A 12,393-nucleotide genomic window follows, 5' to 3' on the forward strand; every position below is an offset into this window, starting at 1 on the left:
TGTGGAAACCACACTCCCTGCTTTCCTGTCTCCGTCACTCTATAGGTGATGCCTCCGCTGCCCCAGAGCAGAGGCTGGAACCCTCACATCACCTCACGGCTGTGAGCTGGCCTGTTGTGTCGCATGTCCTGGGACCCTGGGGTGTTGGGTGTGGGTGCTTCGGGCCTCATCAACCAGCATGAACACCCCAGCTCTGCAGCCTCCCGGGGCTCTGTAGGGGTGAGACACACGTGTGTCCATCACTCTGCTCCGTGCAGTTATGCAGTACCTGCTGTGTACAGGGCACAGTGCAAGACACGGTTAGGGAAACAGTTGGATGCAACTCAGACCCGAGGCCCTGGCCAGCACGGGGCGGAGGACACGCAGCTCACACTGGCCGCTGACGGAGCTCCAGTGCCCCCATCATGGCCAAGGGTGGGGTCCCACCCAGAGCCCAGAGGAAGCGGGTGCCCCCGGGCTGCCCTCTGTGACAGGCGTAGGGTTCTCCTCCAGCACTGGGGCCCGAGATCTAGTTTTTGTCCTCGAGGAGGTCTGCTGGCATCTTTTAAGTGTGCTGTCCGGGCGAGGCCAGCCTCGCGGACGATCTCTGGGTTCCCGCCATGCCCGACGGGAACCCTTGGTGTCTGCGGAGGCTGACGGCTCTCTTCTCTGCCCTTCAGGTCTCCTGACAAACGCAGCCCCACAGGGGCCCCAGGAGTGACCTTGGCTCCCTGGAGAGGCCACAATCCTCGGTCGGTCGTGGATGCCACCCACCCTCTGCCACCCGCCCGCCCTCCGCTTCTCTAGCCTGTCAAGGACAGCCTGCTTCCTCGGCCGCCTGAGCTGAGTCTGTCCGGCCTCCCCGAGGAGTCAGTCCTGGGACATACAGCAGGGCTGCGCCACCGGGCGTCCCTGGAACCTGGCCTGGCCACCCTCCCGGCCGCAGACGAGGAGGCGGAGGCAGCTGCAGCCCAGCCAGCCCGAGAGAGGAGGACAGCGCCGGGCCGGGGAGGACTGAGTCTCGGGCGCAGACGTGGCCTCTCCTTGTGCCCCAGACTGTCCGAATCGCTTTTATTTTCTTATCCTTTCAGTATATTCAATAGACCAAAGAGCAAAATCTATTTTAACGCGGACTCGTACTTACCATCAGAGTCCCTGGGTTCGACTGGGGGGCACGGGGGCAGAGACACGCCGGAGAGGCACAGCCCACGAACGCTGCGGGGCCCCCGAGCAGCCGGAGGATGCGGCCGGAGGACACACGGCCGGCGACGTCCCCGCGTGGACCCCGCGGGTGCGCCTGGCCGGGAGCACAGCTCGCTGTGCACACCTGCTCCTCTGTACTTAGATGGACTTCCTCGTACTAAAATCCCTTTCTGTTTTAACCAGTTAAACACGCCTCTCTGCAGCTCCATTCTGATAGTGGGATAATCCAGGATTCGCCGAGAGCATGTCGGGTCTCCCATGACTGCTGTCTCATCCGATCACCATTTAGCTCCAGAAAGCAAATTAAAGAAAGCGAAAGTAACACTTGTTTGAAAGAGATCATTAAATGTATTTTGCAAAGCCGGAAGTTATATATTTAACAGTTTTTATATGTTGTATATTTGTAGAAAATCCTATATAACAATTCATGTGGTAGCCCCGGCCGTCGTGAAACGTGGGCCGGGGCTGGGGCTTCCCGAAGTCTCTGGGGTGGGCGGGGGGGACCGGCATCCCGGACGTGGGGGCGCCTGGCACCGCCGAGGGGCAGGACTCTGCGGGCAGCGAGCTGAGGACCAGGGGTGTGGCGCAGACATGCCGGCCGGTGCTAGCGGAGAGGCCCGTTGCCTTTTGCTCTGTTTGGGTTGGGTGGTCCCTGCCCCCTGGGGCTCTGTTGTGGGAGTGGCCAGTCCTTTGATCACGCTTCTTCCAATGGATTTTGTTTCCCTTTTTCTTACCCCTCTCCTGTTCATGCAACTTGAGGGCAGTGTGCGGCCGGCCTCGTCTTCTCAAGCGGACACCCTTATCTTTCTCAGTCTTCATGCCAGAGGGTGGAGACAGCGGGGGATGGGGGAGCCCCCGTCTTCCCACTTCCCTCCTGCAAGGCGGGGTCACCAGGCCCCACGAGTAAGGGACAGTTACGGTTTACCTTCCCCTGTCCACCCTGTGCCAGGTCCCTTTATTTTCCTGAGTTTCAGCTTAAGTATGCTACCTAAGAGTCCAATTAACAGGAGTATTATGCTAGGTCTATGCTACTAAAAAAAAAAAAGGAAAAAAAAAAACTATATAGAAGCTGCTCTAGCCACCCATAGACTAAAGACAGGAGAGAAAATCCATTTATTTAAGGCCCATTTCAATGCCCACGAGTATATAATTTACCTTCAGTCACCACAAATTTATGGGTACGTGTGTCCTGGGGTAAAAGGACTGGCCGAGGTTGGGGTTTGGCATCACAGAGGCGGCGAACTGCGCAGCGTGCTGTCCCGAGCTGGCCAGCCCCAAGCTCCGCGGCCCGGGCTCACCCGGGGGCAGCGAGGGAGGCCCCGGGAGGGTCGCCCGGCGCAGCGCCAGCAGCCCCACCGCCACCACCCTCGCCTGTTTCTTTGGACAGTGCGTGTAGACACCTTCCGAGGGCAGAGGTTGGGAGATTTGAGATGTTACAGCATTTTTTCCCTTGTTTTACAGTATTCAGTTTTGTGTCGATTCAGCTAAATTATGAAAATAAAGAAAAACTCCTTTGATAAGCATGGCTTTTGTTCGCTGGCCGCGGTGTCCTGGGACAGGGCTGTCGCCGGCGTGGCTGGTGGAGACAGAGCCAGGGCACAGGTGGTGACAGGGCCGCTTCCCGGGAGGCAGGCCCACCGTGATGGTGCACAGTCAGGAGCCCTCCAGGCTTTCCCGGACCCCCAAGGATACTCCCTGAAGCCCAGCCCCCGGCGCGTAGACAGCATCTGGCCCGTAACTACTATCCCCTGGGAAGCCGTGTGCTCCTGGCCAAGCCAGTGGGAAGTTGACAGCCACGTCCATTCAGCCCTCCCCCAGGGTCCGTGAGCCAGGCCGTTCCCGCACATGCCCCCAGTTCCAGGAGCAGAACCCCACTCAAGGGCTCCAGAAGGAGACCCTCGTCTAAAGGACCCCGGGAAATCTGCTCGGACCCCCGGAGAGCACTGTTGGGCGTGTTCAGGGTCCATCACCTCCAGGCATGTGTGCATTGGGGGAGGCCTTGCCTGTCTGCTTCCAGCTGCTCTTGATAAAATGTCAGCCCTGGGACCTGTGGCCTGGGGGGTGGGCCGCGGGCCATTCGAGTTCTGTGCTTGTTTTAAGGAGACCTCATGGCCTTTGGAGCAGTTACAGGGAGTAAGGAGAGCCCCGCCCACTGGCACAGAGCCGGGCTTGTCCTGGGAGGTAGGGAAAGGGACAGAGTGCAGGCCTAGCTGCTGCCACAGGGACCCCCAGGTGGACCCTTCCCCTCTCGAGGGGGCCTGGGTGCCCTTGCCAGAAAGGGCCTTCCCCGGGGGTGATACCTCAGGGAGCAGCTTGGGGGCTTTGCCATGGAGCCCAAACAGAACAGGGCAGCTTGATGGGGAGAGGGGCCCACCCTCGCCTCCGCCCTCTGTCCACACGGAGAAACGAGCTGGAAGGGGCCGGGGTTCACGTGCAGGAGGTGAAGCAGCCCACCGGAGAGCCGCACTCACAGCCGCTACTCCGGAGACTTCTGGGCAAAACAGGGGGAAAAGCAAAATCATGAAGCTAGGGAAAAGAAAAGAGCTTCTGGGCCACCAGGGCTCGTAAAAGCGGACACGGGCCTCCATCCGGATCCAAGGGTGTGTACCGGTCAGGATGGGCCGGGTGGCGCTGCAGGAACAAACAGTCCGCCTGTCCAAGTCCAACGTTCCCCTAAGCAGGGCTCTCTCCTCCTGCCCCAAGCCCGTGTGCCTGCTGGGGACGTCTCCGTGATCGGGGGACACGCAAGCGCCCAGAGCCGCCTGCAGAGGCTTCTGCGGGCAGCGGCGTCTGCCTGCACCTCCTCTGCTCCCAGCCACGCCCGACGTCCCAAGTCTGGGGAGAGTCTGGCTCTGCCACGGAAGCCGCGCGTCTGCTGTTGGCTGACCTGAGCTGCTGGCCTCAGTCTCCTGACCCACCAAATTCGAGAGGCGTCGATGCTGCCCACCTCCAGGCTGGGGAAGAGACGTGAGGTCCACCTCCCCGTGTGGGGGATGGACGGTCACGAACTCCCTCCACGGCCCCGTCCCAGCCCTGCCGTGACCTGAGGCTGAGACGGCGCGGTCGCTGCCCCCAGGAACGGGAGGATTCAGACCGTCCCCCCCGACTGCCGCCGGCTGGCCACTCCCGCAGCCCCTACAGGGCAGCCTTTTCCGAGGGCAGCGTTCCTTCGGCACACGGCCTGGCCCTGGGCGTGGCCGCCCCCCTGTGTGATGGGAAGGGCGGGAATCTGGCATCAGTCCCGTCTGAGCTGCCAGCAAAGCTGAGATAAGCCTATTCTCTGGGCCTCAGTTTCCCCGTTGGCGGAATAGAGGGAATTGGGCCGAGTTCACCAGGTTTCCTGAAGATCAAGGGAGACCGTTCTCGTTCGGCACGAGACTCTCCTGGCGCGCGGGGCGGCGTCCTTAGAGAACGGGAGGCCTGTTTATTTAGGGGCGGCTCTGTGATTAGTGCCACCGGTGCACTGCTCCATCTCTCAGAACCCGGTCCTGAGGCCACCTTTAACGGCTAGTCTCCATGGCCACCTGTTGGCCTGCATCCTGGCTCTGCCTCTTCGAGGGTGTTAATGTGAACCCAGGCTGCAGGCAGTGGCTGTGGGGCAGGTGCAGCTCTGGGTCAGGGTCCCAGCAGGGCTTCCTCGTGGGTCCCACTGTCACCGTTGCTACAGTGACCAGGCGAAGCCTCCGTGGTCAGTTCCGGGACCGGCCAGACAGGATGTGTGTACAAGCCTGTGTAGGTGGTTTGTGCATGTGTGCGTACACGTGCCTGTTGTTTTCACGGTCACCTTCATGTTCTGGGCACTTTCGAAGTCAGGGGTCCGAGGAGGAGCCTCCAGGAGCCCCAGGTCATGCCCAGAGGCGTCATGTCGGTCCAGAGGGCACCTGGGGTGGGTCGACCCCAGTGGACGCTGCAGCCCCGATGTTGCCAAGGCCTCTCCTGCTGATGTCCCACGTGCCACAGTAACTTGTCACGTTGGCCTTTGGGAGGGGACCCCTTTGCCATCCTTGTCCTGAGCTGACCATCGCCCAGAGAGGCTGGCGCCCACAGAAAGTGTGCTTCTCTGGAAACCCCCTCGTGGAACGTGAGGACCGGAAGGTTCCCGAAGATTCCCAGGGTGCTGGGCTCAGCGAGGGGCGGTGGTGGCCTCCACCCTGCCTGCTGATCTGACTGATGGTGGGCACCGTGCCCCCAGCAGGGCCAGTGACAGCGTCCTGCGTGTGTGGAGAGGACCCACTTCAGGGCTGAGAAAGGCTCCTGGCACACTGGCCCTGCTCCCTTAGTGGTCTGGGTCAGCCCAGCCCAGGGAAAGTCCACAGTGGGGTGCAGGAGTGGCCCCTGTCTGCTTCCGCAGAGGGTGGGGCAGGTGAGCCCCGGGGGAAGGGCTACAGAAGGCAGACGGGGAGTGGGGGAGGAAGTGGGCATGGGGCTGGGACGGGCGTCTGGGCTGCTCAGCGCAGGCGCAGGACCTCAGGACAGCTGGGGACAGCAGCCGCCCCCGCAGACACGTGCCCGCCTGTGCCCACCCGGACCTGCTGGCTGCCCCCACACACGCTAAGATGAAGGTTCCCAGGCACCCACTCCCCAGGTGCTGCTCACGCCTTCCACCCTGCCCCCGGGGGCCACTGCCACGTGGACACGGGGCTCAGCTGCTCCCAGACAAGGGGCGGCGCGCAGGCCTGTGCCCACCCGGCACTCTCCTCTCCCCACCCGGACCTGCTGGCCGCCCCACACACGCTAAGATGAAGGTTCCCAGGCGCCCACTCCCCGGGTGCTGCTCACGCCCTCCACCCTGCCCCCGGGGGCACTGCCACGTGGACACAGGGCTCAGCTGCTCCCAGACAAGGGATGACGTGCAGGCCTTTGCGGGAGCTGCGGTGATGGCTGTGAGTCAGCGCTGCCCCGTGCTCCCCGCTGCTCCCGGGGGGTGAGTGATCAGAGCCCCTGGTCTGTCTCCAGGGGTCTGTGTGTCTTTCTGTCTCTCAGCCGCCCCCCAGGCCTCAAAGGCAGGGCCTGATCGCCCAGCACACGAGCCGCCACCTCTCCACTCTGGCTGGGGTCCCAGCCTGGGGCATTGGGTGTCCCCGCTGCACATGGGGGTGGTCTCCCCAGTCTCGTTGTCCTGAAGGACGCGTGTGCCGCCTTTCCGGCTGGCTGTCTGGTTTCCTGGTCGTATATATATTTTTCCATTTAGTCGTTGGCATCTTTAGGGCCACGCTGCATCTGAAATATCTTTTATTTCTTCCTTCTGTGCCCAGGGTCATGGAATTGCTTTAAAATAATATTAATTTTCCGCTTTTACAGAGGTCACCTCATTTATTCCTTCCACCAGGGCTGCAGGGATGAAATCTGTCTCTTTCCTTAGTGGGGTGGCGGGCAAGGGGCCCTTGCAGCTGGGGCAGCACCCAGTGGACCTGCATGTGATGTCGCCCTTCGTCCCTGGGGCAATAGGAGCCTGAAAGTCGCCCATCTCGGCCAGCTGCGCCATCCAGTCCCGTCGTGAAGGTGGGAAGTGAGCGTGGGAAGCGGCATAGGTGCCGTCCGAGGACGTGTCCCCACCGTACAGTCCACCGGCTCTGCAGAGGGTGAGTGTTAAGGAAAAGTTACTCTGACGCGTAGGAAAACGGTCAGGAAGATTTCACGGAGGACTAGGGCAACAGGGGAGGTCAGGCTCCCCTCCCAACGCAGCAGACGGCTGGGGATTTACAGCCAAGGAGCAGAGTGGACGGGAGACCAGGACCGGAGCCGCCGGGCACAGGGGGTTCTTTCTGTAAGCACGTCGGCGAAGGTGGGGGTCCCTCTAGACTGACTCAGTAGGACTCTAGCTAAGATGGGGCCCGTTGAGAATGCACACGGGATCCCAAGGCCAGGTCTGGCTGAGCGCAGGACTCCGGGGGCCTGATAAAATTTGGTCAAGGGGAGCGTTTCGGTCATGCGCTGTCGCTAAGTGTAGAAATGGTGCCTTCCACACAAACCTCACAGCTCGACCCTCCCGTCTGAGCCCAGCCTCACTTCTGGGAAGACCGAGGAAGGAAAAGCTCCCGTTGCCAGGGAGACACCGAGACTCACGCTGAGCCCGTGGTCGCCGCCAGGGTTCTGACGCTCCTTGGAGAGGGGAGAGGAGAGTCATTCTCGGAGGCTCCTTTGGGAGCTGGGTCTCACGCTGCCCGGGCTTCGGCAGGGTCAGCCCTCAGTCAGAGGTTGGCCGTAAACCCTGGAACAAAGCCCTCCCCTCCCTGTCCGGGGAGTGCAGCTGCACTGCCCTGAGTGACGGGCTGTGGCCCAGCGGACATGTCCAGGCCCAGGCCCCCGTATTCCAAGGATGGGCCCTGCTGCCTCTGCAGTTCTGGGGTCCCATTGCCGGGGCTCCCCAGGACCTTTCCCGAGGGATAAGGCCTCACCAAGCCCGGCAGACAGGCGGCCTGGACTCCCTCCTGAGAGAGTTGGACAGGCTTTCCATGTCCACGTGCAGAGTCCTGGACCCACGTGCCTGCCCAGTCTCGCCCCAGAAAAGCCACGTCAGCTAACACGCTCAGGCACACGGCCCACTGGGAGACAGTCTGACGGGGCCGAGGCGGGAGGGGCCACGTCGGGGCCGAAAGCCCAGGGCCCGGGGCTCCTGCTGACACAGACAGTGGCGGGAGCCCCGTCAGCCCTTTGCAGCCTCCCTTCAGCCCCATGGCTGGAGGCAGGAGGCAGAGCAGCCTCAGGGCTTAGGAGTCGGGAGCGTGAACGCGGGACACAAGTCCCCAGAATCCACGTGGTCCGGGAGTAGCTTCCATACGCGGTACGCGTTGGGAGGATGCTGGTGTCCCTACCGGGAAAGTCCCCTGATGCTCAGGGGCCCCGCGACTCACCCTCCCTGAGCAGGTGCCCTGGGTCCTCCAGATGCCTCCAGGGTCTCTGGGCCCCTGCACGCAGGAGGACGAGAGCAACCCCAGGGGACCCAGGGCCAGAGGGCGGACGCCGCCCGCGGGGAGAGCTGGTCCCGGCGGCAGGACCGTTAACGTGCGTGGCTGCCGGCTCGATGGGCTCTCCCCCGCCCAGTTTCTCAAGGGCTGTTGTCAGTTCCCGGTGCCGAGCTCCCATCATGAACTGCGATGATGACAGATCCATTAAGGAAATCGATTCGGTCACGTTATCAGTTTAATGCCTGAATCGGAGCCGATCTCACCCCCGAGGCTGGAGGCCGACTGTCGTGAGTCGCCCAGAGAGAATGAGCTTCTGACTTTCGAATAATTAAACTTAGGTTTCTGCTTGGGGTTCATAAAATTCCCCTTAAATTAGGACTATGAGAGCCCTTCAGTCATCGGGGGGGGTGAGTTGAGGCCGGAGGCGGCCCATCCCTTTGGGGAAGTAGCCTGTGTAATGGGTGTGGGAGGGTTCATGGCTGGGGGGGGGGGGCAGGGGGGCGTGTCAGCCAGGCTCAGATGCCCTGAGGCTCCACCACGTGGGGATGGTGTGAGGTCCTGAGGAAGCTCCCAGAGCCCGGCAGTAGGGCCTCTCCTCCCTTTGCTGGTCAGTGCTGTTCTCCAGGCCCTTCCAGTGAGGCTCCAGGGAAATACCTGCTGGGGAAGCAATACAGATGCAAATGTGCCGGAGCAGTGGGTGAAAACTGTGTTCAGACGCTAAATTGGGGTGTATGTTAGCAGGGTCCTACTCTGTCAGATTGTCAGGGAAATTTTTGTTTTCAAAATTAGCTTTCCAGTGGTTGTTTGATCCTCGGAGGTGTCTGCGTGTGTCTGTGCACGTGTGAACGTCTGTGTGTGTGTGTGTGTGTCTGTGGCAGTGTCCATGATGTGTGTCATTATCCTGGTGTCTGTGTCAGGCCCCATCTGTTGTCCACAGGAGGAGGGGTCCTGGGCCCAGACCCTGAGCTTGGCCTGTCTTCGGGGAGGAGGGGTTCCCTGGGGGCTCAGTGACATAATTGTTCTCCTGGCCTGGCACGGTGGGTGGCAGAGACAAGCCCAGCGTCCCTCTGCAGGGACACACCTTCCACTCGGCCACTCAGGGCCCTCCTGAGATGTGTCCCCCAAACGTGAGTCCCATGGACCAGAGACAAAGAGAGGGGCACCCAGGAGCCCGGACCCCAGAAACGTCTGGCAACGGAATCAGCCCCAGAGCACGGACAGCAGCGTCCGACGTGGACTTCCAGAGAAACTGCGGTTTTTCAAAGAAGGAAAAGAAAATGTGAGAAGGGGGAAAGATGCTGTAGGGAACAGGCACAGGGGAACCAAACGCAGTGGCCATCGCTCCCCAAGGGGCCATCTCTGCTCCCAGACGCTCCCCTGGGTGCCGTCTCTGGTGGGCCTGCCCCTTCTCACCAGCATGCCCCGCACTCCCCTCCCCATGACAGGAATCCCTCACTCACCGCTCACCTGCGCTTTCACGGCAGCCCACCTGGCGTGGCTGAGCCCTGGCGCTGGGGGACAGCAGGGAACAGAGCAGACGAAATGTCGGTCCTGCTGGGTCCAGACTCTGCTGCAGGGTAGGGGGAGGCCCGGGGAAGGCAGCCCCCCACCAAGCAGATGGGTAAATGTCTCCATCAGGGTCAGCGTGGGGAGGGGAGGGGGGCCCGCTGCTCGATGAGGGGGTCAGGGCCCATCACGACGTAAGTTGTCCTCATCTGATTGAGACAAAGCTTGAACCCAGAGTAACCTTCTTTTAGGATTGGTTGAAATTTGAAGTTTGGGTCTCTGCTTTGCTTTCCTTTCCACTCAGGCTTTTTGAGAAGCCGGTCTAGACCTACACTCTGCTTCTCTGAGGCTCACGGCACGGCCTCCAGACCGGGCCCCGAGTGGTGCCCTGTCCGACGGTGACGTGCCAGGCGGCACTGGATGTGACTTCTTTGGGGCACGGACCCTGGTCGCTTCCCCACCCCCGCAGAGCACAGGCAGGACACGTGGCGGACCTTCCATGGCCACCCCCCCAGGATCACCACCACGCCCTGTGCTGTACACACCCAGCACATCTGCCAGAAACAGGATGCACATTCAAAGCACCGGCTCCTGGGCTCTGTTCAACCCTTTCCTTCTTAATGAAGTGAATGGCAACCTGCCTGCACGAGGAATTCCAAGAGAAGACTGACCATCCTCCCAGCCACCAAGAGACGGGCCCAAGCAGGTCACCAGCTGGGTGGTGGGCCTGTGAGCGTCAGGGCGGCCACAGACCCCCCGAGCACCCAGGGCCGAGGACCCACTCCCTGGTGCAGGCACGCAGAGCACAGAGACTGTGTGGGTCAACCTGCATCCTGTGGGTTCAAAGCCACGCCGGAGCATCTGAAGAAGAAGAAGGAGAGGCGTGGAGACAGCATCAAGGCCAGGACACGGCCGCAGCCGAGCCTCAGGACGCGGAGCCCCCGTGAAGGGGAGCTGCCTACAGCCCCACACGTCAGCTTCCGTCCCGCTTCCCCTCACGTGTCTCAGATTGACGCCCTCTTTAAACTCTGCCTTCGCTCTCCCGGTCAGATTCCATTTTTGGCTTTTCAGGGAATAAGATTCTTCCCATCTTGAAACGTGGACTCCCCAAGGGTCCTCCTCCCCCGCCCTCTGCCCAGCCCAAGGGTCACGTGCGTCTCCCCAGTCTCCTGGACATAAAGACCCCCAGGAAGGGGCTGCATCTTCTCTTGCATCTCCAGAGCCTGGTGACCGTCAACTCTCACCACACCTGTTAAGTGAATGTTCAAATGTTGGTGGAATAAACTGAGTGTCTGCATACAGGGCCTTGGGGGCTCTCAGTGTGAATGTGAGGGTGGCCTGCTGGGATGCTTCCGAAGGTCCTATTTGAAAGGGGAGGGGACAGTCAGCTGAGGCTCCAAGGGAGGGTACAGCAGTCCCTGGCCAGGCCCTGGGTGAAGGAGAGGTAGCCCTGTGAGCAGCGTGGATTGACTCCTCTGCACTTCAGTTTCCCAGCCAGCTTGTGTGTTCTGGAAGGTTCCACGGCACACGCATCACAGCCGTTAGCATCAAGAGTGGAGCCGTACGGCAAGCCCTGCCCTGGACACATGCAGATGAACAATCAACCAGGCACACTAGGGGACAGAGCGTGACCCCGGACCATGAGCTGAGCCCTAAAGGAAGGAGACTTTGGGGATGGGACTCATGGGGCCACCATGGTGGATCGTTGCCGTGACAGCCACCGTGGCTCACACCCCCATGTCCCCACACTGATGCTGAGCTTGGTCATGTGACACCTTTCGGCCAATCAAACAACAGCAAACGTGATGCAGGCAAACGTTTAAAAGGCACTGGCTTCTTAGAATTTCCCCACTCTTAATGCTGTCACATCCTATTACCATGTGACCCAGTCTAGGTGATGCCACAGGAGGACGAAATAACACATGAGGCCAGCCAAGCCCAGCTGACAACCATCGTGAGCCCAGCCGAGATCAGCAGAGGAAACACCCGACAGACCATGTGCTGGACACACGAGGGCCATGGACAAACAAGACTGTGTAAACCAGGCAGCAGTGGGTTACTTGGGAAGTTCTGGGGGAGAAAAGTCAACCATTCTGACTTAAAATTCTATGTCTAGCAGAAGTACGCTTTGAAAACGATGGCAAAATAAAGATACTTGAAGAAAAATTAAAACTGAGAGAATGCACTGCTAAAAGACTCTTCCTCCAGGAAATACTAAGGGATGAGACAGGAAAGAAAGTACCCCAGGTGGAAGCTTGGAGGTTCAGGAAGGAGCAAGGACTGCGGAGGTGGGATGCTGGTAATGGTAGGATGGCGAGGTTCAGCAACTCTTCCCAAGAAAACAACCACACAGCCCGAATTCAGTTCCCCAGCACAGCCCTTTGAAAGCACTGAATAAAGGCAGGACGAAATGACGAGGAATTTACTTTTGAAAGAACGCTGCTGATCAGGTAAGAGCTGCATTTTTGTGGCTTTCTTCCTGGGGCTGCTCCCAAAACCCCAGGTTTGGTGATAGAAAACGCAGCTTTGGCGCGTGAGGCAGCAGGTGACGTAGCTCGGGGCAGCAGGTGACATAGCGCGGGGCAGCAGGTGACATAGCACGGGGCAGCAGGGCAGCAGGGAATGTAAGGGGGACCTTCGTGAGCAAAGGGCACCAATGGGTCCAGATCCAAAGCTGAGCGTCAGGTTTGCCCGAGCGCCTGGCTGACCACTAGGCAGCATAGGACCGTGGGGCAGAAACTGGAGACATTATTCGTGATGACGTGTTTAGGAAGGCCGTGACTTTGACCGAGGACAT

The 12,393-nt window shown here is 60.4% G+C and overlaps 1 protein-coding gene across 3 annotated transcripts in view; it reads left to right on the forward strand.

Moving 5' to 3' along the window:
* Positions 1 to 1,659, forward strand: part of TAFA5 (TAFA chemokine like family member 5) — a 192,281-nt gene extending 190,622 nt beyond the window's left edge. For all 3 annotated transcript variants that reach the window (XM_060024017.1, XM_060024018.1, XM_060024019.1), the window contains exon 4: positions 660 to 1,659. In XM_060024017.1, the coding sequence (XP_059880000.1) occupies positions 660 to 668 (9 nt within the window). In that variant the 3' untranslated portion in view covers positions 669 to 1,659. The remainder of the gene's footprint in view (positions 1 to 659) is intronic.
* The last annotated feature ends 10,734 nt before the right edge of the window (positions 1,660 to 12,393 follow it).

Source organism: Delphinus delphis, chromosome 11 (genome assembly GCF_949987515.2).
Source record: "Delphinus delphis chromosome 11, mDelDel1.2, whole genome shotgun sequence".
Lineage (NCBI taxonomy): Eukaryota > Metazoa > Chordata > Mammalia > Artiodactyla > Delphinidae > Delphinus > Delphinus delphis.